At 42.5% G+C, this 26,516-nt stretch overlaps 1 protein-coding gene across 13 annotated transcripts in view; it reads right to left on the bottom strand.

Annotated features, from left to right (window-relative positions):
• CADPS2 (calcium dependent secretion activator 2) overlaps nucleotides 1–26,516 on the bottom strand; it is a 548,645-nt gene that overhangs the window by 47,701 nt on the left and 474,428 nt on the right. For 7 of the 13 annotated variants that reach the window (XM_045031306.1, XM_045031338.1, XM_045031289.1 and 4 more), the window contains 4 exons: nucleotides 24,622–24,769; nucleotides 16,023–16,097; nucleotides 2,191–2,274; nucleotides 2,056–2,088 (listed from right to left, as the gene is read on the bottom strand). In XM_045031306.1, the coding sequence (XP_044887241.1) occupies nucleotides 2,056–2,088; nucleotides 2,191–2,274; nucleotides 16,023–16,097; nucleotides 24,622–24,769 (340 nt within the window). Of the gene's footprint in view, nucleotides 1–2,055; nucleotides 2,089–2,190; nucleotides 2,275–16,022; nucleotides 16,098–23,522; nucleotides 23,538–24,621; nucleotides 24,770–26,516 lie in introns of all 13 variants that reach the window. The other 6 variants (XM_045031264.1, XM_045031271.1, XM_045031328.1 and 3 more) reach the window with 1 other exon arrangement.

Genomic DNA, 26,516 nt, shown 5'->3' with positions numbered 1-26,516 from the left:
ACTCCCTGCTGGCAAACTACCCAGTATTCTTTAAAACGTCCTCCTTCCACACGTATTGTCCCTTTTCAAAGATTTCCCTTTCCTTCAGCTGCAGTGCTCGCACAGACGCTGAGGTGACTAAATGGCCATTCTGAGCTTTACATATCACCCTCACTGCAAGACATTTGATCAGAAGTAATTCCTGTGGCATCTATAAAAGATGTAGCACTACAACGGAGAGATTTATGTTCTGCCATGTAGATTCCCCTAGAGGCTGCAGTAGTCCGAGCTGCTCCTGCCTCGTGTAGGATGATAGTGGGTCAATCTGACCCAGGGAGTGGGGAATCCAATGGACTCACTTGTGGCTCTTCCCTCAGTTCATCCCCCACACCTAGCAGTATAGAGTCACCTTAGGGTGCAAATCCTGGCCCTACCCTGTGACCCACTGGAACCACACTGGTTCAGCTGCATCTTGGTTTCTTTGTGACTGTGGAGGATGGGGGGAGAATTTGGATCCCAAATAGAATTCAATTTATTATATATTTGAAACTACATCAACCGTAAAGCAGCATTTCTGGCTGCCTTGTAAGCCTCATGCCACTTTTTTAACCAATCACATTCTGAACATGAAGAGCGGGATTCAAAAGTGCTCAGTCTTGGCCCCACTCTACTCAAATTGAAGTCAATGAGAGTTTTACCATTGACTTCAATGAGAGCAGAGTTAGGCCAATGCTGAGAGCTTTTGAAATCTCTTTTCCATATCTAGTCTAAATAAATAGGAGCTCTTTTCATTTGATCTAACAGAAGTCTATGAATTTCTAATTTTTTAAAGACATCTTCCACAGGCATTTGTTTAGCTTCTGAAGTACCTTTCCAAAGATTTTATTTGGGCATTCCCCAAGCATGAAATATTGCCAGCATAAATGGTGTTTAATCTGGATTTGGTCTGAGGTCATCATTTTGAATGGAAGACAAGTTGCATGTTTTTGATAAAACATAGGGGGTAGTTCTAAGATTCAGAAAAAGAAAACACCAGCCAAACAAAACAAACACCAAGAAATAATATTAAGAGAGAAATGTCATAATTTGTTACAGTATGTGCAAGTTAGGCAGAAATATAAGACAAAGGTAATGAAGTAACCTAAAACAGTTCCACAAGTGTGGTAAGGCTTTTCCTTTTATTGAGGCTTTCTGTTTTTTTTTTGGGGGGGGAGGGGAATTTGTTTTTTAATTTTATGAATTATTGTACAAAGGGACTTGTAGGCATTAGGTTTTTGGGGTATAAAACTGTTTAAAGGATTTCTACCTGCAACTTCAGATATATTTGCAATTCTTCTGTAACTTGTATTTCTTATTTCTTGTAAGCATCAATAAGGACATACCATTTTAAAAGAGATATTATTAATATTAGGCTAATCACACTTCTTATTATGTTTCTCAGATAACTTTTATGCTTGTTTTGAAAAAATATTTAAAATATATTTAATGGACAATAAATAGAGCAGCTGACTTTTGTTTCTACATTAAAAAGAGCTTAACCAACATCCCTTATTCACATACGTAACCCTTACTCATGTATGTTGCATGTAGCACCAACAGAGCTGCAGGCATAAATAAGGGTTACTCATCTGAATAAAGGTTGTAGGATCAGGCTTTTGTTTACAAGTAAGGAATTTATCAACAGTGATACCTGAGGATGATGCTTGTACATACAGTATCCAATTGTTTAAATGTAACTGATCATACTTGTACAAACAATATATCATTTCAAAATGATGAAATGTCCCCTATGATTGAGTTCCTAGGTTACAATTCTCTGTCTTCCCACAACTGAAAAAGTGCATTGAGAATAACCTTTCTAAGCTTTGCTTTGAGAGTTAGCTGTTGCGAGAGGGAAATGAGATGCCCTCTAAGGGTTGTGATGACTGTTTAACTACTCTGTGTAAAGCTGTAGTGAACCTCTATGAGAGATCATAATGACAACAATGAAAAATGTAAACTAAGAAAAACTACTTCTATTTGTAGATTGTGCCTAATACTAGAAACAAGTGAATTTTTAAAAAAAGTCATACTTACAGGAACATCAACATATTTTGCAGCTGCTTTCACCTTTAAAAAAATTAAAAATAAGAAACAAATACTGTAAGTGATAATTATTAGGATTATATGTAGTTTTAAAATTAATAGTTGGTTAACAATTCATATACTTACAGTGAATGAAAGTATTGATGAGAAGAATGTGCCTTCATCATACCTTGATAGTTTAGACAGCACACCTTCTAACACTGAAACAAACTACACAAAGACACAGTATAAATATATATATATATACAGTGCCATGTTATTATTAAGGATGGGAAAGTGAATACCTTCTCCTGTTTGCACTCTGTAACAGAACACTGTAGCCTGAAAATCTGACCATTTTCTCCATCTCTCAAAGAGCTGAAGTCATAGGAAGTACTTAGTTTCTCAGTTTCATCTATAAACAAAACTGATGGAAGTCACTACTTCCAATTGCTTAAAACAACTCAGAAATAGGGGGGAAAAGCAAATCAACCAACCAAACAAACAAAAAACAAAACCCCGCTTCTAAAGAACGGCTTTCTGTCTTGTACCACTTTATTACCTCCAGAACGTGTGCTTAAAAAATGCATGCACCCATTATACATTTATTCAGAAACAGAAAAACACTTTTATTATTTTTTAAGACCACATTTCAGAATGTGGCACAATAGGAAGTAGAAAGTTATGGGCAGCCATGGGAACTTCATTCATGCTGCTGTTGGAAATTGTTTTTAAAATGGCATGGTGGTAGGAATTAAGGATCAAGTGCAACGGTTAAGTTTAAATGTCCTGACATGCAATATTTTTCTAATGTTTAAAAGGCAGATGAAATTAACCAAAGCTGATTTCACTGGTTTGTGTATTAGCATCACTGATTACGTCAGCACTGCTCTAGGAACAGTCTTCATTACCGAACTGCTACTGAAGAATCAGTTAAGAATCCAAAAATATAAGGCCTGAATCTTGGACGTACTATGATCACTTTGCTCTACTCTGCAATTGGAAAGAGACCATAAACCAGGTGGATCTGGCACCTGTGATTCTATGAGTGCCATGGCCACTCATAGTATAAGGCCACCTTTACCAAACACTGAGTCCTGCATGCAAATTTCAGGCATAATGTTGACATAGGTTATGAAAAAAATAACTTAAACCAAACTAAACAAACCCTCCACCTTCGTGTATTAGATTTCTTTGATAATGTCATTTATGACATCACGTACAAGAAAAAAAGAAAATGTAACAATTGCTGAGAAAAGAATACACACACAATGTAGCTCCATTACTGGTTAATTATTGCATACGTGCATGCTCACTGGTCATATGTTAATTGCCTCATGACATACGTAAAGAATGTTGTAAAAAGTAACTGTCTGCTGCCTAAATACTCATTCTCAGAACCAAGGAGTAGCTCTTTATGAGTGTGAGGACAGGACAAAATTCCATCTGGCATGCTGTTAATGGGCAGTATCACGGTGTCACAACAGTGTCACCTTCCCTTCTCCCTATGAGAAACTGAGAGCATCACCTTACAATGAAACCTGCTCCCAACAGTTCAAAGAGCAAGAGTAAGTGCACAATGACACTCATCACCTAATCTATTCATTCACATTTATAAATGATTTATCATCACTGTAGGATCCAAGAGCTGTAGTTGGATTACAAATGCATTGGGCTACTGGAGGGGATGGAAGTTGTATTTTTCTCTGCTCTGGGTATAATCAGGGTCCTGGCCTTGCATGGGATGCCAGTTCTCTGCCTTGCTATTACATGCCAGTGAGTAACCATTGCTTTCACACTGCAGTACTCTTACAACACTCATCTTATTCAGAAGGATTCTTTCTGCAAAATGTTAGTCAATATTATTCTGAAAAGACCCATTGCTGGAGGGACTGATCTCAGAAACAAACACCAGGCCCGTGTTTTGAGCACTAACATGTTATTAAAACCAGTATATTAAAATAATGCATTGAAATCCCAAAGAAATCCAGTTAAATACAGGGCTTAGATATGAGGCTGGTGATTGTGTCTTTAGCTGTTTCCTGTGATCTCTCTACATAGACCTGAGGGACTATATAAATACTTCTGAGTATACTTTGCATTTTCAGGTCTTCTGGGGTTGTCAGGATGAGACACTGAGATTGCTTTGTTTCACTGCTCTGTATTATTCATGTGATTTGTTTAACATTTTAGCATGGTAAATCTTTGTGAAATTAGCAATTTAATTGTTACTACGTGAAATCTCATTGAAATAAAAAGGTATCAGCATCCTTTTCATTTCTGTAGGAAATCGTTACAGATAAAAGCAATTAGTAAAAGGTAAATATTCTAATCAACAAGGTTTACTTCCCTGTCAAAAATATAATACACTGGTGATAACTCAAAATAGTGTGATTGATTAATACCATCTTTGGATCCAGAATATAAAAGAATATGGATGTTATAACGACAGCTGTTGGTTCTTGCTGACCAAGAATAACAATGATTTATCAACTATGCTTTGAATCTTCAGTCTTTGTCCCTTGGAATGGAAGCAAGCAATACAATTTGCTGATGTCACTGGGCATCTAAGCTCTGTATTCCACTAGGAAGAGATAGTTAAGCTTTCAGTGATCAGCCAGTCACGAAAAAGATTGCTTCCCCCACAATTTCCTAGGCTTCAGCATCCTCTAACAGTATCAATGCTGCAGTAAAATGTATCTAAAAATTCCCTTCATATCTAACTGCAAGAAGTAGGTAATCTTAGGTCAAGATTTGCCAGGTTATGCTGTCAGGATGACTGTTGCTGGAAAATCATGAAAGGCAGCCCATCTCCACATTATGGAGATGTTGGTCGCTGTTCCATAATTAAGGATAAGTTTTGCACTTAAAAAAGGGGATTCAACATCTTTGTTATATATGAAAAATACAGCATATCCTTCCCAAAATTACAACACTTTCTTTTACAATATAGAATTATTTTTTAAAGAATTTATAAGTAAACCCATTAAATAGGTTAGGGACAACATTAATTAAAAATCTGACTTTAAGAAATTGAGCTACCTGTTTTGGACCTTTTCTGTGTCTCATATTACCTTCAAAATGGAACAACATAGACTTCAAACTTCTCACATAGTTTATACTCAATTGAAATCTTGTGCATATTAGCTATATTAAAATAATTGTTCCTAAAGATAGGAATGACAAGAGACGTTAGATATGGGTTTAATCAGGCTGCAACTTTATTATTAGACAGATGTCTGGGACTAACCCGGTGGATAAAATGTGTGCAGTGCAGGTGCAAAATTTATGTCCCTCCAGCAGATTCCCTGCCGGGACCTTACCAACTCCAGCCACTTTTGGGGGTAGGGCAGGGGGCCTTTCACCAGCACCAGCTCTCCTCCCGCCCGCCCTTTTCATCCAGGTCCCTCCAGCAATTCCCTTGTCTGGGCCTTACTGACTCCCCCTCTCATAAGAAGGGTTAAGGTGGACTATAATGATGGGGGGGTTTGCTCCCTGCTATACCAATCAAAGGAGTCTCCAACTGCCCCTGGCTTACTCAATTACCAAGCACCTCTCTTTAATTCATTTTCCAAGCCATTTTTTTGTTCTTTTGTGCCTTAATTTATGGAGTACCTGCACTGAACATCCGCTATACACTTAAATAAAGAGTTGCAACATATGGCCTACCGCCCATCATGCCATGCATGAACAGAGCCTACCTGAATCTGCTGCGAGGAAGGTGAAAACCCCCCCACTGCACCTGGCCAATATGGTGGGAAGGAAAAAATTCCTTCCCAGCCCTCCTTAGTGGGGTGGCTAGCGTAATGCCCACAGCAGATATAACTAAACACCTGGCATATTTGTGACCTAATTAGGGAGGGAGGGTGGGTGCTGCCCAGCCTGTTCTGAGTGAAGAGGGAAGGGACCAGGCCCAGCTGACCTTTTAAAACCCCTTATTCCCAGTGAGTATTACTCTACTCCTCCCCTAAACCAGAAAGCATTGCCTTCTTCTCTCGGCCAGCCAGCCAAACTCCTCCCTGCTTAAGTGCAGGGTAGTGATTCACCGGCTCCTCACAGTGGTGTTCTTTGCCTCCTGAGAGTTTGAGGTGACTATTTTTCCTGAGCACATCTCTCTTTCAATCAAACTGGAAACAATAGCAGGCTGTGGCTATTTTTAAAGGAGGTAGCCTTAACTGTGCGCAACCTATAGCCTCAGTCTTCTTGAAAACAATGATTTAAGATTCATATTTCATACCTTCAAATAATCGGAAAAATCAAATGGCACATTCTCTTTGTGTTTCTTGTTTCATGTTCATATATGAGACTTTTAAGAATTAAAAAAAACCTAAGGAAATTCCCAGCCAAAAATATGTTAAGATGGAGCTAAGATTGAAAGTACACATCAGTAAATTGGGGTTAAATAAATGACAGAGACATTGTAATTATCCCCCCTGGAAAAAACTGCTTTATATACCAAGAAAATCTCAAGAGTGAAGGTTAAATTTAAAAGAAAGTAAATATGCACTCTCAACCTTAAATCCATTTGAATGTAATTTTTGTTTGGGAGTATGTACCAGGGTTAGGAATGATGGGGCTATATTCAGCAAAACTGGTGCAAGCTTCTTGTCCTCTGCTGAAGAGTCACCCCTGCAAAAGGTAGGCAAGTGTTACAGCTGCTGTCCTGCAAGGGTTTGCTGCCTGGAAGGGTAGACAGTATCTTTATCTTCTTCCAGGGCTCCAGGAAGTTAATTGGAGGGAGTCTGTAAAAAAAACAGTTACCTACCTTTTGGTAACTGTTGTTCTTCGAGATGTGTTGTTCATGTCCATGCAAAGTAGGTGTGCGCACGCCGTGTGCACGCCAGCCGGAAGATTTTCCCTAGCAGTGTCCATAGGGTCGGCCCGGGTGCCCCCTGGAGTGGCGCCACCGCGGCACCCTATAAAGGGGCCCACCGACCCTCCACCCCCTCAGTTCCTTCTTGCCAGCTCTCCGACAGAGGGGTAGGAGGGTGGGTGTTGGAATGGACATGAACAACACATCTCGAAGAACAACAGTTACCAAAAGGTGGGTAACCATTTTTTCTTCTTCGAGTGGTTGTTCATGTCCATTCAAAGTAGGTGACTAACAAGCCTAACCTTAAGAGGAGGGGTCGGAGATCACTACTGACTGGAGAACTGCATGACTGAAGGCTGCGTCATCCCTCACCTGTTGCGTGATGGCGTAGTGAGCCGAGAATGTGTGGATGGAAGACCACGTGGCCGCTCTACAAATCTCCTGAGTCGGGACCTGAGCCAGGAACGCCACAGAGGAGGCCTGGGCCCTAGTGGAGTGGGCCGTGACCGGAGGGACAGGGGTCTTAGCTATACGGTAGCATTCCCGGATGCAGGTCACGATCCACGAAGAGATGCGCTGAGAGGAGACCGGGAGCCCCTTCATCCTCTCCGCCACAGTGACGAAGAGCTGAGTCGAGCATCTGAAGGGCTTGGTACGCTCTATGTAAAAAGCCAAGGCCCTGCGGACATCCAGGGAATGTAGCCTCCGCTCCTCACTGGAGGAGTGTGGTTTCGGATAAAACACCGGGAGAAATATATCTTGGCCCATGTGGAACTGAGAAACGACCTTAGGTAGAAAGGGTGAGGTCTAAGTTGGACCTTGTCCTTGTAGAAGACAGTGTACGAGGGCTCAGATGTTAACACCTGAAGCTCCGACACCCTTCTGGCCGAGGTGATCGCCACCAGGAAGGTGGTCTTGTATGACAGATACAGCAGGGAGCACGAAGCCAGAGGCTCAAAGGGAAGCCCTGAGAGGACGGAGAGGACCAGATTCAGGTCCCAGGCAGGGGTCGGCTGACGAACATGCGGGAAAAGCCTGTCCATACCCTTGAGGAAACGCCCAACCAGCGGGTTTGCAAACACCGAGGCACCCCCGGTCTCCCGGATGAAAGGCAGATATGGCCGCCAAGTGAACACGAATGGAGGAAAGGGAGAGGCCCAGATGTCTTAGGTGAAGCAAATAGTCTAGGACAACGGGGATTGGGACCCCCAGCGGGTCGTGACCCCGCTGACCCGACCATATGGAGAAGCACTTCCATTTTGCCAGGTAGGTGGCCCTAGTAGACGGTTTCCTGATACCTAGCAGCACCTGCCTGACCTGCTGGGAGCACTGCAACTCCACCGGGTTCAGCCATGGAGCATCCTGGCAGTGAGATGAAGGGATTCGAGGTTCGGATGGCGGAGGGAGCCCCGGTTCTGCGTGATCAGGTCCGGCAGCAGGGGCAGCGCCAGGGGCGCCTGAACTGACATGTGCAGGAGTGACGTGTACCAATGCTGGCGCGGCCACGCTGGAGCTATCAGGATTACCCTCGCGTGGTCCCTGCGAATCTTCAAAAGTACCCTGTGTACCAGGGGGAAATGAGGGAAGGCATAGAGCAGACTGACCGCCCAAGACTGTAGAAAGGCGTCCGACAGAGACCCTTGACTGCGGCCCAAGAGGGAGCAGAACCATCGGCACTTCCTGTTTTCCCTCGAAGCAAACAGGTCTAACCGGGGAAAGCCCCAGAGCTGGAAAATTGAGCGCGCCACATCCCGCCGAAGGGACCACTCGTGACCCCGGAACGAGCGGCTGAGGGTGTCTGCCAGACCATTCTGCTCCCCCGGAAGGTAGAACGCCGTCAGGTGGGTGGCATTGAGAACGCAGAAATCCCACAGCGCGAGGGCTTCCCTGCACAGGGGAGAGGAGCGTGCACCCCCCTGTTTGTTGATATAGAAAACTGTCGCCGTGTTGTCCGAGAGGACTGAAACACATCTGCCGGCCAGGTGGGACCAGAAGGTTAGACACGCCAGGCGGACCGCTCTCAGCTCCCTGACATGGATATGCAACTCGAGGTCCTCCGGCGACCACAAGCCCTGCGTCTTGAGGTGACCCAGGTGCGCTCCCCAACTTCAATCCAAGGCGTCTGTCACCAGGGAGAGGGAGGGCTGCGGGGCAGCGAAGGGGACACTCATGCAGACTTCCCGCGGGTTGAGCCACCATCGCAGCGAGCTTAGCACCAAACAGGGAATGGACACCATTGAGTCCAGGGGGTCCCTGGCCGGGCGATAAACTGTTGCTAACCAGGACTGTAGCGGACGAAGCCGGAGTCTGGCGTGGACCACCACATAGGTGCACGTTGCCATGGGGCCCAACAGCTGGAGGCACACTCGCGCCGTGGTTACCGGGGCGCGGCGCAGTCCAAGGATAAGCTCGGAAATTGCACGGAACCTGGATTCCGGCACATACGCTTTGGCGTGAGTGGAGTCCAGAACTGCTCCTATGAACTCTATGCGTTGTGCCGGAGACAAGGTGGACTTGGCCTCGTTCAAGAGGAGGCTGAGGTCGAGAAAGGTCTGCCTGATGAACGACACCTGTGTCTCTACCTGCTCTTTGGAGCGGCCCTTTATGAGCCAGTCGTCCAGGTAGGGGAATACCTGGATGCCCCGCCTGCGCAGGAAGGCGGCCACGACTGCCATGCACTTCGTGAAGACCCTGGGAGCGGCTGACAGGCCGAACGGGAGCATTGTGAACTGCAGATGGGCATCAGCCATGACGAACCTGAGGTACCGACGGTGTCGGGGAATTATGGCAAAGTGGAAATAGGCGTCCTTTAAGTCGAGGGCGGCATACCAATCTCCTGGATCCAGGGAGGGAATAATCGAGGACAGGGAGACCATGCGGAACTTGAGTTTCCGTACAAACTTGTTCAGCCGCCACAGGTCTAGGATGGGCCTTAGGCCCCCTTTCACCTTCGGTATTAGGAAATATCGGGAGTAGAAGCCTTTGCCCCTGAGCTCCCGAGGAACTTCCTCCACCGCCCCCGCCTCCGTGAGGGACTGCACTTCTTGAGTTAGAAGATGCTCGTGAGATGGGTCCCTGAAGAGGGACAGGGAGGGGGGTTGGTGGGGCGGAAGGGAGGAGAACTGGATAGAATATCCCCTCTCTACCGTGCGGAGCACCCATTTGTCCGACGTGATTTGGGACCAGGCACGGTAGAAGGGGGACAGACGTGACCCAAAGGTAGGGGTGGAAGGATCCAGAGTCTCGATTGGTAGGTCTCCCTCGACCGTACCATCAAATAGGGGGTCTAGGCCCTGATGGTGGTCTCGATTGACCCAATACCTGGCCGGAGGGGTGGTGTTGGTGACGCCTCCTGCCATTTCTGCCCCGCCTGTGCCCCGGCTCCTGGAGAGTCTGTGGCTGGTACGGGCAGGGGGCCATCTGCGGCCTAAACTGTCTGCGCTGGGTCGCAGGGGTATGCAAGCCCAGCGAGCGGAGCGTGGCCCTCGAGTCTTTAAGCTGTGCAGACGTTTGTCCGTTTTCTCTGAAAATAGCAGCTGCCCCTCGAAGGGGAGGTCTTGAATCGTCTGCTGGACCTCATAGGGCAGGCTCGAGACCTGGAGCCAGGCTCCCCGCTGCATGACCAGGCCCGTGGCCAGGGTGCGCGAGGCTGAGTCCACCGCATCTAAGGCGGCCTGGAGGGAGGCTCGGGAGATCAGTTTGCCCTCCTCCACTAGGGCCGAAAACTCTGACCTCGAGTCCTGGGGAAGGAGCTCCGTAAGCTTCGACATGGCCGAACACGTGTTGTGACCATATCGGCTTACAATTGCCTGTTGGTTGGCAATGCGGAGTTGTAGGCCCCCCGTGGAGTACACCTTTCTACCAAAGAGCTCGAGTCTTTTCGCGTCCCTGTTCTTTGGCGTCGACCCTTGAAACCCCTGACGCTCCCACTGGTTGGCCGCATCCACTACCAGGGAGTCCGGGGGGTGGGGTGGGTGTACAGGTGTTCGTGCCCTTTAGAGGGGACAAAATAGCGCTGCTCCGTCCTCTTGGCAGTAGGGGCCAATGAGGCTGGCGTTTGCCATAGGGTGCGGGACGTATCCGCTATAGTCTTTATCAGCAGGAGGTCCACCCTGGATGGCCCTGAGGGGGCCAGAATGTCTACTACAGGGTCCGCATCCACCTCGATTTCCTCCGCCTGGATCGCGAGGCTCTGAGCTGCTCGCCAGAGCAATTGCTGGAGGATACGAGTGTCCTCAAGGGCCGGTGCCCAGCCATGCCCGAGACCGCTTCGTCTGGGGAGGACGACGAGGAGGGTACATGGAGTGGCCCTTCCTGCGGTGCATGCAGTCCCTCAGGGTCCTGCGGCACACGGTACTGTGGTTGTGGTGCCAGTTCCGAGTCTAACTGCGGCACCGCGACCGGTACCGGGGTCGCCAGTGAGCGGCTTGGCGTATCATGTGGCGCCTGCGGAGCCTGACCTGAAGCTGCTGCCGGTGCCGCTGTCCTGCTAGGGGGTGCTGAACTTGGAAATGGCACACCCCGCCCGGCGACGGTGCCGGTGGAGGAGGCAGCTACGCCGGGGCCACCGAGGCCGACCTTGATCGAGAGCCGAACGCCTGGCCTACCGACTGGTGGTAGGCCCAGGGAGTCCAAAACGGCCACTGCGAGGGCGGCTGCCATTGTTGCTGCCACTGCGGGTAACGGTGGTGGCTCGCCCCTGACACCGATCTCCTGCTCTGCGACCGGCTGGAGCGATAGGAGTCTGCCTCTGAGTCTGAGGTCTCTGAGTATGAGGACCTGGGGGGAGCAGCACCCGGTGCCGATGGAGAGCAGTGCGGAGGCAGCGGTGGGCCTTTCGTCTGGTCCGGTGCCGTCCTCGTGGTGCGGTGAGGGAGGCGACAGCATGGCCAGCTTGCCCTTAGACTGCACTGGGGGACGGACCACCGTAGGCAACTCCTTGTGGTGTGGGGAGGCCGGCGCCGAGTGTCCCATCAGATCTGAGGCTGCCTTGAACACCTCCGGCGTCGAAGGGGGGGGCGTAAGTCGCCACTAAGGTCTGGGGAATTAGGCCGGTCCGGACTCGACCGCCCTCTCTGCGGTGCGGGAGTCGACGGAACTGCCGAGGGCTGTAGCCTGGCCTGTCCGCTTGCAGTCACGGATGGTGTCGGCCTCGGATCCTGGTGGGGTGACCTATCCCTCACCGGCTTCCTCCTCTTGGCGGACACCGGTGTAGGCGAGCGGTGCTGCCCTGAGGCTGACTTCCTATGACCCGACTCCATCCGGTGCCGGGTCTTTGACGACTTGGGCTGGGCCCTAAGTCCTGATGCCGGTGCCGGGGCGCTCTGCACTGAAGAAGACATGCTGGGCACCGCCTCGGCCGGTTCCGGGTCCAAGGGTGGCTGTAGGGCCGCCTCCATCAGGAGGACTCTAAGTCTTTGAGCCCTGTCCTTGAGAGTTCGCGGGCGGAAGCCTCTACAGATAGAGCACCGGTCCTTTTGGTGGCTCTCTCCGAGGCACCTTAAACACGCAGAGTGCAGGTCACTCTTTGGCATGAATTTCCCGCAATCCTTGCAAAGTTTGAACCCGGGGTTCAAAGCATGCCCCAGCGGGTGACGAAAACTCGGGGGGGAACCCCCCAACTACTAAGAACTAAGTACAGAGAACTAATCAGCTAACTATAATACAACTTTATACACCGACTAAACGGTAAGGATAGGACACTGCCGACTTGCTATGCGCAAGAGAAGTTCCAGCTAGATGTCACCGGCAGTAAGAAGGAACTGAGGGGGTGGAGGGTCAGCGGACCCCTTTATAGGGCGCTGCGGTGGCGCCACTCCAGGGGGAGCCCGGGCCGACCCTATGGACGCTGCTAGGGAAAATCTTCTGGCTAGCGTGCACGCGGTGCGCGCACACCTACTTTGAATGGACATGAACAACCACTCGAAGAAGAACCAATGAATCAGAAGATCCCCTAACTGCCCATGCCATGTCCCTTTCCTGGCTTGTGATATACACTTATGATGAGGTGGCTGGATACTTATGCTACTGCTTTGATACTAAAGTTGAGGCTACTTTGTGTGATTGCAACCTAGCCACCTGGCAGAGGTTCCACCGTAGCAATCTCCATTAGGTTATACTATATGAGTTTAACCCATGAGCTAAAAAAAAAAAGCTAAGAAAGTAAAATGTACAAGTTACATTCACAGGACATTAGCAAACAGGTTATGCTGCAAGTTTGACCTTATATAGGCCCTGATTCAGCAAGCACTTAAGTATGTGCTTAAATCCATTCTTACATACAAATGATTTACATGAAGTTGGTTATTTATTTATTTATTATTATTTGTTGTATTATAGTCGCATCAGTCATGGACAAGGAGCTATACAAATATAGAACAAAAAGACAGTTCCTGCCCTAAAAAGTTTACAATCTAAGTATAAACCAAGAAATAACAGACAGTGTTGGTCAGCAGTGGCCTCAACACACCAGCAACCTAACTGTTAAATGTTTTGCTGAACTGGAGCTGTAAAACTAAAATGAAATAATGATAGTAATATTTAGCACTTATATAGAGTTTTGCATCTTGAAGACAAGAAATAATAATTAACCAACCTGTTGTGTTAGAGAATCTCCACTAGTGCACAAGCAACATTTTGGGGGTCACCTACTTGCCTTGCAAAAACCCCTATTTGCGCATGAAAATGGATATTTGTTCATGCAGGTTGGGTTATTACATTCCCAAGTACACTATTTATGTACAGAGATTCAGGTTTCGTGAAAGAGTAGCTAAAAATTGGGATCCAAATGTCTAGTGGTGTGTATGCATGCCCCTTAAACCACGTCAACACTGTTAAGAAACTAGAGAGAGAATAAATAGTCACTGTTCTCAGCTTACTTTCCTGTAAGCTAACATTATTTTCATAGCTGTGGGAATATTATCAATTATGCTTCTGTTTTGGCATCAAAAGGTACAATGTAAATAGAAACTCTTGGTAAAGAAAACCAGCTATGTTAATTTCTGCCCCATCAAAATAGCAAGTAATTTGTCAACGACAAAAAGACAAAATCTGTGGGAAAGAAAATCTTATTTCAAACTTCTGTAATGAGTATAAATAAAGGAATGAACAACTCTAAATTCCACAATGTTTTAAATACTTTCATGCTAGAATATTTTAAACATAGTTTCCAGGAATAAATATCGTGCTAGTGCATCAAATGTTTTAAAATGAAAAGTAGTTAAATATTTAACTTTCAAACTTAGAACGAACTTTCTTACTAAAGCAAATTTTCTTCTTACGCATAAATCCAATACTCTTTCCATTATTTTAAGAATTTCTCATGTCATATTTGCTCACTATAATAATAAATGTATTTTTATATAATAGCTTATTCTCTTTATAGATGAAGCCTGAGGCAGTGGCCTTGAATATCTTGTAAGACGTTACAGAAAAAATGTTAATGAGAGGTCTTCTTTCCTTCTTCTCCGGGGTACTACATTACCCTTTTATAGCTTGTCTACACTAAACTTTTTAAAGGAAATCACCTGCTGCTGCATTACCATCAATGTATCAATGGCATCAATGATATAGTGGTAAATATGCCTGTGCCCCGTCTACACTAGTGCTCCCATCATTGCTACTGCTGGTGGAGATACACCAATGACAGTGCATAGTGGGAGTTATCCCAAAAAAGCCTAATGTAGACACAACGGTAGAGGTTTCAATTCCCCATCAGCTTCAAATGACTACTTCATTGGCATACTTTTGGTCATCAGTTCATTTCAGAACGGAAGTATAATCCAATGAAGAACAACTCGCAGAATCCAGTTGTGCTGCCTGCAGCCTCAATAAACTTTCTTTAAAATAAACACTGCTTTTGCAAATTTTTCTGCTTTGATTGGCTACGTTACTCAGAACTCTCCTTCCATATGTCCACAACAAATACTGCTTCTGATTCTATTCTATATGCCCACCACTTAGTCGCAAATATTAAATACACTTTAATTTAAAGAAGAATTACTTTTATAGGAGTTCTCTCTCTCTCTCTCTCTCTTTACATACAAACATTTACCGGAGAGATGAGTCCTCAGTGAGGACTAACTTCATGTAATGCTTCCACTTGTAAAGTTCAGCCATTTTAAAATTATGTATGCATCCAAAATATTTAAATCTCTTTAAAAAAGAAAAAAATATATATTTTTGTGCCTTCACATAATCCAACCATGGGTGAACAAATTTTGCTCAAATTTCCAAAAAAAGTCCATCTTTGGCTTATGCCCAAGTATGAGAGATATTGGTTAAAAGGGAAAAAATTTCAGGAAGTTGTGAGCAATAGAAGACAAAGTCATAATGGAGGTCTGTATAGTATTCTTTCTTGGTTCCTCATTAATCAATTAAGGCACCATATACTTATAAATCTTTTATCCTAATCTTGAAAAGCTGACACCTCTGGTATGCATTAGCTCTTTAAAGTGCACAGATGTTGTATTTAAAACAGGAGAACATTTATTTTAAAAGCTACATACTTTCCCAATACTATTTGCTGTTTTCTTTACTGTTCGTGGACCTGTCTGTGGTTGAGGGTTTTTCCCCCCTCCTACTGTGTATTTTGTGAAGCACTTTAGGATCCTAAGTGGTGCTACAATAATAAAAATATTATTTAATCTTGCTGCACTTAAAAACATCCTCTAAGTATTTAGGATAAAGGAAAAGTGAACAAAAATGTTATTCAGATTTTTTGTGTGGCCCATTTCTAAATTGAAAAGTGATTTAAACAGTATTTAAAAGTGGACAGAAAGTTTTCTTTATGTGCACAATGAAACAAGCAAGGAAATAAAGACACAATTAATAAAGACAATGTTAACGTACTCAGAGATACAATGTTAATATACTCAGAGGTGTTGGTGCTACTGGCTGCCAGTAGTCATGAAGGAGCTGCAATATAAACAAAAGAAAAACTACTCTGATTAGCAAACTACTCAGAAAACTTTCTCCGGATGAGGGTCTTACCAATTTAATTCTGTAACATTTGTGATAAATTGGGTGATCGATATTTAAAAATCATATTTGTCCAATCACATTGTAGAAAATATAGAATGAAATGCATTCTAAGGACATTTCTCACAGCCCGTGATTTAAAATGTGTTTGCCATTCTACTACCAATCAAAATCTAAATATGTTTACCTTTGAAACGAGAAGTGAAATAATTTCTTTAACAGTTTCTTCAATCAAGTCATCTATTTTTGAATGGTATTGTTGCTGTGTTTTAAAAGACAAAGAAAGCATTAATGTGTATATGAACACAACACTTTTGTCATAAGTCATAAATTGTACAAAGCTGCTAACCCTGACAGATCAGATTCACTTAAAATTATCATTTTGAACATCAGAAGAACAAAACATTGAAAACGATCCACCCAATCAACACTTTCTTACATTCTGTGTTGAAAATTTTCCCATGTATACTGTTGAGTTAAGCAGCTAATAGGGTTATTATTTAGATGAATTGAGTTCTTATTCTTATTCAGGCGAAGGAATGTGAAGGATACTTTTTGTCTTCTCCTCTATAATTAAGGTGGCCATGTATTTTTTTTTCTAAAGGATTGGTATAGCTGGAGAAGCAAAAGGACTAGAAAAAGATTTAATTAATACAGCATTTCATGTCTGACAACTCTCATTCATAAGTTATTTTAAATGTCCTCTAGAAATAAAATGAGCTCCCAATTGTTCATTCTAAAAGGGCCTTTTTGTCAGCTTAGTGAGCTGCAGTTTATACAAACCTTACATTATGCTCAAGCAAGGACAAAATTAAAATTTCATCAACAAAGCTGAATAGATGGTAACACATTAATAGTCCACAGAAGGCATAATAAAACAGTCCTCATTCTCCATAGCTTTTTCCCCCCTGCTTTTTCATGAAAAAAGATGTTATTAAGTAGGTGCTATTTAAAATAAATCTGAAAGACTTTTATGCTTTCTTTAGATAATACTACAGAGTTCCATCCTGAAATTAACAGGAGCTAGGACTCCTATTCTGCTGTGAAGGGACATCAATTTAAATAGTAATTCTTCCTTTAAAAACATTTATCTGACAGCAAAGATTGTCCTCAATAGCCACTTCACAAAAATGTGACTTGTAAAGACTAACCCTATCTTGATAATTCAAGGCTACTTGGAACAGCTAATAACATAATGCTTGGAGTAAAAGTACTGAGGTCAACATAAACACTAGCCTAGCTTAGCAGCTGCCAGATGAATAGTTTTCTAAGATGTAAGTTTTTGAAGGCCATTTTTCTTCTGTCTGAAAGTTTCCATACAAATCAAAACATTAAATTGGATCTGCTTAATATGTTCAGGAAATGATTTTCCAAACAATAAATACTTACTGTATCCACATTCAAATTAAAGGAGCATAGGGCTAGGTTATGTAACTTCTCAGTGCCCCAAGTACTTTTTATTGTATGTTGAATCAATATTTAAAAAAAAATCTCCCTTTAAAAATGCAAATAATTGAATATATGCCTCATGCAGATCCCAATGCACATCTCATTCACTCTGAAGAGTGAATGAACCTAATGCAAATACACAGAGAAGCTTTCTGTGGCAGCAGTATGGACAAGTTGTTGGCCTTCACCCTACATCCAAGGGGGGAATTATTAATTTTTTGAACAGCATAAAATTTTGTTGACACTTTAAGGGCCCAATTCAGCCAAAATAGTCAGTGTCTTTTGTTGTTATGCAATCCCAGCAGACCATAGATCCTGCCTCTCCAGCAGAAGTATCCAAAAATTGATTTATCACAGATGTCACCCCACTCCTCCTACACAATCTCCTCAACTTTAGTGAAACAGCTGACAGTTGCAGAGTTAACCAAAAGTTCATGCAAATGACCTCCACTTCTAATGCCTCAAATCCTTATGTTTTCATTTCCCTCCATTCTCCTATCCCACCACCATCCTGATCACCTATGATTTTGCAGGAATTGGGAGTTAATCTATTGCTGACTAAAGTAACTCTCATAGGAATAAGTTGAGAGAAGGGAGCTCAGGCAACCCCAAGCATTCAAAAAGCTTGATACAAGATCCTCAGAGAATGAGATATTTTTTAATAAAATAATTGGGGTTATTTTATTTGCTTCCTGGTTTTGGAACTTTTAAGGTTAATGTTTTCAAGTTTTTCTCTGCAACCATGAGGGCTATAAACTTTTTTTTTTTTTTTTTTTTAAGGCTGAGGTTCTCATGTAATCATTTGACTCAGAAGCTGGAGCTTCAAGAGAAACATCAAACACTACAAACTTGCAGTACAACTGTGACTGTTGGCAATGCTGCGTGATCTTTGCCCAACAGTCCAGTTTCGGAAATTATCTGTAAGAGATATTTATGGCAACATTTGGCCTCCACCTCTCCGAACTCTCCCTAGTGAGACCAATGGATAGTATAAATGATTCTCTCTGAATGGATGAAGGAATAGAAAGTCAGAAAAATAACACACCTTTGGTCATTTTAAAATTCTTCCTTGGCTGACGTATTGTCCATTTAGGGGCTGGGAGGGTAGACAAAGCGATTTACAGAACTGAACTAATTTGAGCATGCTCAACAGAATCTCCTAGCATCACCCCTGAGATCCCCGAAGGAGACATTGCAAAATGTGGCATCCCTTCCCCAATGGCTCTGGGATATTTTCTTCTAAAAAAATGTGACCAACTGCAGCAAAAGGAGGTCCAGAGAGTGTCAATGGGGAGACTATTTTCAGCTGTGGTGAATTTACCCTGAGCTAAGAACATATAAGATTTCCCTTTCTTGACCAGACCACTGGTCCTTCAGGTGTGGTATCTTGATTCTGACCGTGATAATAAGCTCATCATTTGGAGGAAGACAAAAATGCTAGGGCTGTCAAATATTTAAAAAATTAATTGTGATTAATCGCATGATTAAAAAAAAGTAATCACGGTTAATCGTGCGATTAATCACACTGTTAAACAATAATAGAATACCATTTATTTAAATATTTTTGGATGTTTTCTACATTTTCAAATATATTGATTTCAATTACAAGACAGAATACAATGTGTATAGTGCTCACTTTATTTTTATTACAAATATTTGCACTGTAAAAAACAAAAGAAATAGTATTTTTCAATTCGCCTAATACAAGTACTGTAGTGTAATCTCTTTATCATGACAGTTGAACTTAGAAATGTAGAATTATGTACAAAAATAACTGCATTCAAAAATAAAACAATGTAAAACTTTAGAGCCTACAAGTTGACTCAGTCCTACTTCTTGTTCAGCCAATCGCTCAGACAAACAAGTTTGGTTACAATTTGCAGGAGATAATGCTGCCTGCTTCTTGTTTACAATGTCACCTGAAAGTGAGAAAAGGCATTCACATGGCACTGTTGTAGCTGGCATCGCAAGACATTTACGTGCCAGATGCGCTGAAGATTCATATGTCCCTTCATGCTTCAATCATCATTCCACAGGACATGCATCAATGCTGATGACAAGTTCTGCTCAATAATGATCCAAAGCAGAGCAGACCGACACATGTTCATTTTCATTATCTGAGTTGGATGCCACCAACAAAAGGTTGATTTCTTTTTTGGTGGTTCAGATTCTGTAGTTTCTGCATTGGAGTGTTCCTCTTTTAAGATTCTGAAAGCATGTTCCCCACCTTGTCCCCCTCAGATTCTGGATAGCACTTCAGATTCTTAAACCTTGGGTTGAGTGCTGCAGCTATTTTTAGAAATCTCACCTTGGTACTTTCTTTGCGTTTTGTCAAATCTGCGGTGAAAGTGTACTTAAAATGAACAACATGTGTTGGGTCATCATCCGAGACTGCTATAACATGAAATATATGGCAGAATGTGGGTAAAACAGAATAGGAGACATACAATTATCCCCCAAGGAGTTAAGTCACAAATTTAATTAACACTTTTTTTTAATGAGCATCTTCAGCATGGAAGTATGTTCTAAAGTTTTACATTGTTTTGTTTTTGAGTGCAGTTATGTAACAAAAAAAATCTACATTTGTAAGTTACACTTTCACGATAAAGAGATTGCACTACAGTACTTGTATGACGTGAATTGAAAAAATACTGTTTCTTTGTTTATCATTTTTACAGTGCAAATATTGGTAATAAAAATAATAATAATATCAAGTGAGCACTGTAAACTTTGTATTGTGGGTTGTAATAGAAATAAATATATTTGAAAATGCAGAAAAACATCCCAAAATATTTAATAAATTTAAATTGGTATTCTATTGTTTAACAGTGGCATTAATTGTGATTCATTTTTTAAATCATGATTTTTTTTTATCACATGAGTTAACTGTGATTAATTGACAGCCCTAAAAAATACTTATACTGCACTTGGCCACCTGTGCATTATTGCATTTGGTAAAGAGAGGAATTCTCTCCCAATTCCTGTGGTGATGAGTTTACATTCTGAAGTTACACCTAACCACACCCTTGTTCAATATTTATAGTATAATCTTTATTATTTTTTGTTCCATTTATGTGCACTTAAGTATCCTATTTGTTTTTTATTAAACTGCTGCAGCACATTGGACTAATATTTTTACTGTTATCACTGGTGAATCCCAAGTCTTTTTCCTTGGAGGCGTCTTGGAAATCAATATCCCACCAATTTATGAATTTAAACTACTATTGCCAGTGTGTATTTATATTACATTTCCTCTGGTCTTTTACTGCCAAACCACATGAAGTGTTTTAATCCTTCTGGAGTTGATCAGAATCCTTTTTGGATTTATTAATCAAAATTACCTTGGAGTCATTGACAAAGTTCACCAACTTGCTGTCCACCATTAATAAATATATTAAGAAGCATTAGCCTCAATACATGCCACTATTCAGTTTTCCCAGGTTAAGGAATAGTTAAAGAATAATGCCTGCCTTCTTTCCTTTACAAGCATGACAGGGTAATGAGAGTATATAATTTTCTGTGAAGCATTCAACAACCTAGTTCAATGGCATTTCCTCTGCTGTTCGAACTAAGCTACACAGTGACCAACCCAAGTCTGTTTGTTTCTCCCTGCCCAGCTGCAGCTCTCCTCCAGCTGCCTTGGTCCCAGCAGTTTCTTCCGCTTGATTCTTCTGTAGCTGTTTATCATTCTCAAAATAAAAAATGTTACTAGATAACGCTGAAAGTCCTACAGAATGTAAGTTACAATGTTTGAAAATAGGTTTAAACCCAATTAACTTCAATAACAAAAACTATTAAAAGCTGAAAAAGCTTCAGGGCTTGGCTTCATGTACAGTACTTTAGTGGGGCAACTGTGCTGCTGTAGCGCTTTAGTGAAGGCACTACTATGCTTATGGGAGAGCATCTCCCATCAGCGTAGTTTATCCACCTCCACAAGAGGTGGTAGCCAGGTTGGCAGGAGAAGTTCTCCTGTTGATATAGTGCTGTCTACACAGGAGGTTAGGTCGGTATAACTATGTCGCTCAGGGGTGTGGATTTTTCACATCTGGCCTCAGATTCTCAAGTGTTTTGTTACAGAAAAAAATGTCTCTTTAGGCGCCCAATCATTTGAGAGGCTGAAGACACGGACTCTTAGGAGTAGCACCCATTGAACCTCAGTTCAGAAGGACAGAGAAGTGATAGCATTCAGCATCCAACAGCCCAAAGTGGCATCTGATGAAGTTGACAAGTCAAGCTTGAAGCTCCTAGAAAAGTGGTAAAAACTGCTAGGAAACACAGCTGTCTTGTTCTAATCCTTTTCCTTTCAACCCATGAGATGGCTATATCCACAGCAGAATGGACTGGGGGTGCTGTTGGAGGAACTTGCACTGTTGACTGATATGTGGAAAATATACAAGATTTTAACCACCTGGGTATGACATCACACAAACCCTTTCTAGGAAACTTGGCCACCCATGAAGAAGGCATCTGACTGTCTGAATGGATGAGCTCTATTTAACCAGAACAGAATGGTTCAGGCCACATCCAAACCATGCCAAACTTCTCCTTGTGAGTTTGAGCAAATAGACAAAAGCCAGGGCATGCATTTCTTGACTTACATGGTGAGAATTTCCTGAACTGGAGACTTCTTGAGACAATTCTGAGGCCAGCTTCATTTTTATGACAAATCTGAAAAGACTCATTATAGGAAAGGGCCGTGGTGTCTCTAACTTGTCTGACTGATGTAATCAGAATGAGAGGAAATCTAAAAGAACTATGGTCACATGTTTGAAAGGGAGAAAAAGAGAGAATTAGAATCTAATTTACACTCCAGACAGAGGAACTACATGGTCAAATTTTTGTTTCAGGTGAGACAGTACCGTAACAAAAAGGTTGGTAAGGGATGAATTTAATTCCCCCACCTCCTCTCTGATTACCTTGAGAGTGGCCTTACAAAAATGCTTTTACAGACTCTGATGAAAGACCTTGCCTTAGAAGGAAGTAAGAAAACACAGGACAAGGTAAAGGGTCATTTGAAGGTTGAGGAGAACAGTACCAAGACCTTAGACACTAGGGTGGGGATATGAGTATTAAGGAGGACACATACTTTCCTATATTTCAAAGGACCCTTGGGAAAGGGAGAAATTAGATAAATTGATATTAAAAAGCCCTTATTGAGAAAGCATCCATGATATGTGATGATGCCTTGAACTTGTGGCAAAATGTAGGAACTTTTTTGTTTTCCTTGGTGGCAAGATTAAGATTAATTTTTAACTTTCCATGCAGATGCATTGAGATGCCAGGCTCTTGCATACATCCTGAATTCAAAGAAAGGATGCCAAAGAAGCATGAGGTATTCTGGGTCATGCTGAAAACTTGAAGAGTTGTTTTGTATCTTTTCTTCAAGGAAGTCTCGTGCTTTCAGAGTAAGAACCTGAGACAGTTCCCTACTCTGCTGCTGAGAGAGGATGATGAAGGGAGGCTGGAGCTCTGGAGACTGCAGTGCCACATGGCAGCAGCACAGGAAGATTTCTGAAGAGCCCTTTCGCAAGGACTGGAGCTCTGATGGCTGTGAGGGTATCTGGCTGGCAGTGCATGAGAAGGGAAGTGGAATGGAATGGATGGAGAGAGTGGGACTGTTTATCTTCTGTGTGAAAGGCCTTCATGAAAGTGCTGCCTTCCCTGAGAAGAAGGTGGGAGGCCTATTTTCAGGACATTGTCTGAACAACAAGTAGGGGTAGAGGTGGACTCACTACTATGGGATGAGGTGAAGAGGGGCTGAAGTCTCTTGGATTGGCTCTGATGCTATTGGTCTTGGTTTGACATGCTCTCTGCATTGAGGCGAGGGAGATTCCAAAGCTGTCCGACTCAGTCAGTCTTGAAAGGGCACGAGAGAGACATCACAACTGTGGCACCAAGAACAAGTCATAGTATAACTGCATAGCCATGCTCAGAGTACTTCCTGCACATTTTTGTGTGTTCTGCTCCAGGAGGCTCTGAAGGCATCTGCCTGGAGCGGGGCAGAAGACAAACAGAAGAAATTTCTGGAACCAGCCTGAACAGCGATTTCAGCTGGATGGGGTGAGAAGAAATTTGGCATCTGGTGAGTGATCACTGCCTAGCAAGTTCAAACAGCAGAGGAAAATCCCTCTGCTCCATGTTGTTGAATGAGCAGGAGCAGCAATAGGTAGTTTATAACAAGCAATGAACATAGACAATTCACAAAGAACAAGTAGTTTCTAAAATGAAAGGCACTTACCCACTGACCAGCAAACTGGATCAAATCATGGAAAATCAAAGTAGAAAAAGCAGATGAGGAGGAAGAACAGGAAAATGGAAAATTAATTATGGCTAAAATGCTAACTTAAATAGATGAGCTAAGGAAATGAGGAGCACATCCACCAAGACAACACAAAAGGGCAATCAACAGAAATGATATGGCTGAATAAAATAAAAATAAAACTGCCTGTATCAATGGTGTGATAAATATATTTCTGCACAAGGCAGGAATAATTCTTGGTGTCAAATTCTGACAACTGGTTTCCCTCCCCCACCAAAACCCAAACAAACAAAACTACATCACCACCACCACCACACATGTACATCAACATTGCAAAAGCAATATTAGTTGTGCATCAGTATTCTGGATTACCTAGAGACCACTATCATTCCCTCACCACTGCACAGAATATTCCTGACAGGAGTGGGAGTATTCTGTATTCAAATGGAAGATGGGGCAGTAGCCAAGTATGGATAAATATTCACTCAAAAAGCATGGGCCATTGCCCCACTGTAGAGTCTCTCTCTACAGCCCCATTTGTACAGCACCCAAACAGTGGCCTCTACACAGGTTCTGGAAGAGCAAAGGTTAAAGGTTAATAATTGTACTCGATGATTTCTCTCCTCTAGTTAAAATTTTTCAAGTGTACATGTTGGTGCAAATGCCAGCCAGAGCATTAAAGGAACCAATTAAATATAAATCTAATCAGTTGAACAGTTTACTGTAAAGACCGATGCTTTGGCTCAGTTGTGCTATTAAGACACTGTCATAAGCAAGGGTGGTTCTCAGATGCAACTCAGGAGAAGCTCTGGGATGGATAGTGCAAAATCCCTCTGGTGTCCCCCGAACACAGAAATTATGGGCATTCCTCTGTCCATTTGGATGGAATAATGGGGGGCGGTTTGCACCCTGAGTGATACTCAGATAGTTTTAATTTTGTTTATGTAAGTATGTGATACATTTCAGAAGACAAAATTCACTAAAAAAAAAAAATCAAAGCTATTTTAATCAATCTAGTAAAGACAGTCCACAGTGCTAGACACCCCTGATTAATCTAAACATACATAATTCTACCTACCTCTTGCCCACCATCCAGAATGCAGAGTTTAGCAGTTTGCTTTTTGGCATCGACTAAAACGTTAAACATCGTACACACAGACGCAGGAATGCGCAAGTCCATTGATTTGTTTGTCTTTTGCAGCTTGAGTTCAAATGCAATTCTTGTTCTATTTATTTAAACATGAATTCACAACATGAAAGTCTGTCATAATTCCAGACAACTGATGTGTAAAAGCAAAACACTAAATGTGTTAATTTAAAAATTAAGTCTGAGCACCAGGTGGAAGCATGTAGGAACACAATACTAGAAGCAGTAGAGTAAAATATACATCTGTTCAATAGAACATGACAGTGACAGTAATCTCAAGGGCCTGCTTTGATTTAGCTAAATAATGACCAGTAGGCAAAAACATAATATTTAACAATATGCTTCCTAATCCATTATCTGTGAACAATTTTTAAGAGTAAAAATATAAAGCTCAAAGAAATATTTAGATCTTCTGCATTAAAACATAACCGCTCCTCTATCATGTTAGGATCCCACTTCTGATGCATATGACTAAAAAATTCTCTTACCGTTTTAATTAAAAAAAAGAATCTTTAATAAAGAAAACAGTGAGTTAAATTATTTCCTTTCATATTAAAACAAAGATCGATGCACAAAGATCTGGCTCTCTTCTCATGCTGGTGTAAATCAGGAGCATCATCACTGCAGTCAATAGAGTTACATCAGAGAAAATTTACTGAAAGATCAGAATCAGGCCTATATTATATGAATGTAAAAACACGTCTAAATCAAACATCTATACTACTAGAGAAATATAATTCTTATAATCATTAAGACAGTTCATATAAATCAGCCTACAAGTTTCAGTTAGTCTCTCCACAAAAAACTTTCCTCGTATGATTCTCCATTTGATTTGAGAGAGTGACAAGATTTCTCATGTGTCAGCTGCAATATTATTGCTGTTTTGGGACCATTTACGGGTATCTTGAACATGGAAACTCATGCTGAGGTGAAGCTTAACATAGCTGAATTAGAATATTCCCTATGGTGGGCATATAGAGGGCTACTGAATAATGTGCCTACCCCACTGGAGATGAATTTACTGAAGAATGGCAATGATCATGTTAAAGACTAAGCCATACGAGTTGTTTCTGAGAATCTTATTAAGCCAATGCACCTGGAAGCCATCTGATTTGATTAAGAAAGAAGTCTAGATCTCGTAATCAGGCCTTTGACATTTCCAGATTTGCCTACTGCAACAAGCTCTACCGTACCTGACACCGAAGCCAAAAGCAACTCAAAAGGTGTAGCAGGTTCATCATGTGGCAGCTTGCCTCCTAACCGAGACAGCTTGTAATGACAGCAATGCCCCGCTACTATTACCTGATCCAGTTCTGATTTACTATAAAAATGCTTTTCTTTAAAGTTCTAAATATACTCGGCCCAACTTGCTTAGAGACAGCATTCCAGATATATCTTCTTGGAATAAACAGATGACAAATTCTTTCATACAACAGTATTTTCTGTGGGATTGTTCACAATACTCCTCTTATATATATCTGGTGGCCTGGTTGGGTCCATAAAAGTCTTGTGAAGCAGCTGACATTGGTCAAATGACATTTGTTGGAGTCAGCAGTGAGTAAAAGTAATTTCCCTGGTACAGTGACCTATGACACTATGACACTTTTCTCCAGTGACACTAGAGCTTGACGTATTTTCTACCCATAGTAGGTTCTTAGGCATTCTGTAGGTTCCATGCTCTTTAACCAGCAAGACACAATTTCACATTGGCAGTCAATAACCTTGAACCACCTGCATTTTGTGATGGAACATTTTTTCAAGACCACAGATGTAATTCATTTATTTACGGAAGCTGGTCATGTTACGTATTTGCAGTGTCAAAAGAT

Source organism: Mauremys mutica, chromosome 1, assembly GCF_020497125.1.
Source record: "Mauremys mutica isolate MM-2020 ecotype Southern chromosome 1, ASM2049712v1, whole genome shotgun sequence".
Taxonomy (NCBI): Eukaryota; Metazoa; Chordata; order Testudines; family Geoemydidae; genus Mauremys; species Mauremys mutica.
Note: the sequence above shows the minus strand (reverse complement) of the source record. Positions and strands in the feature narration are given on the sequence as shown.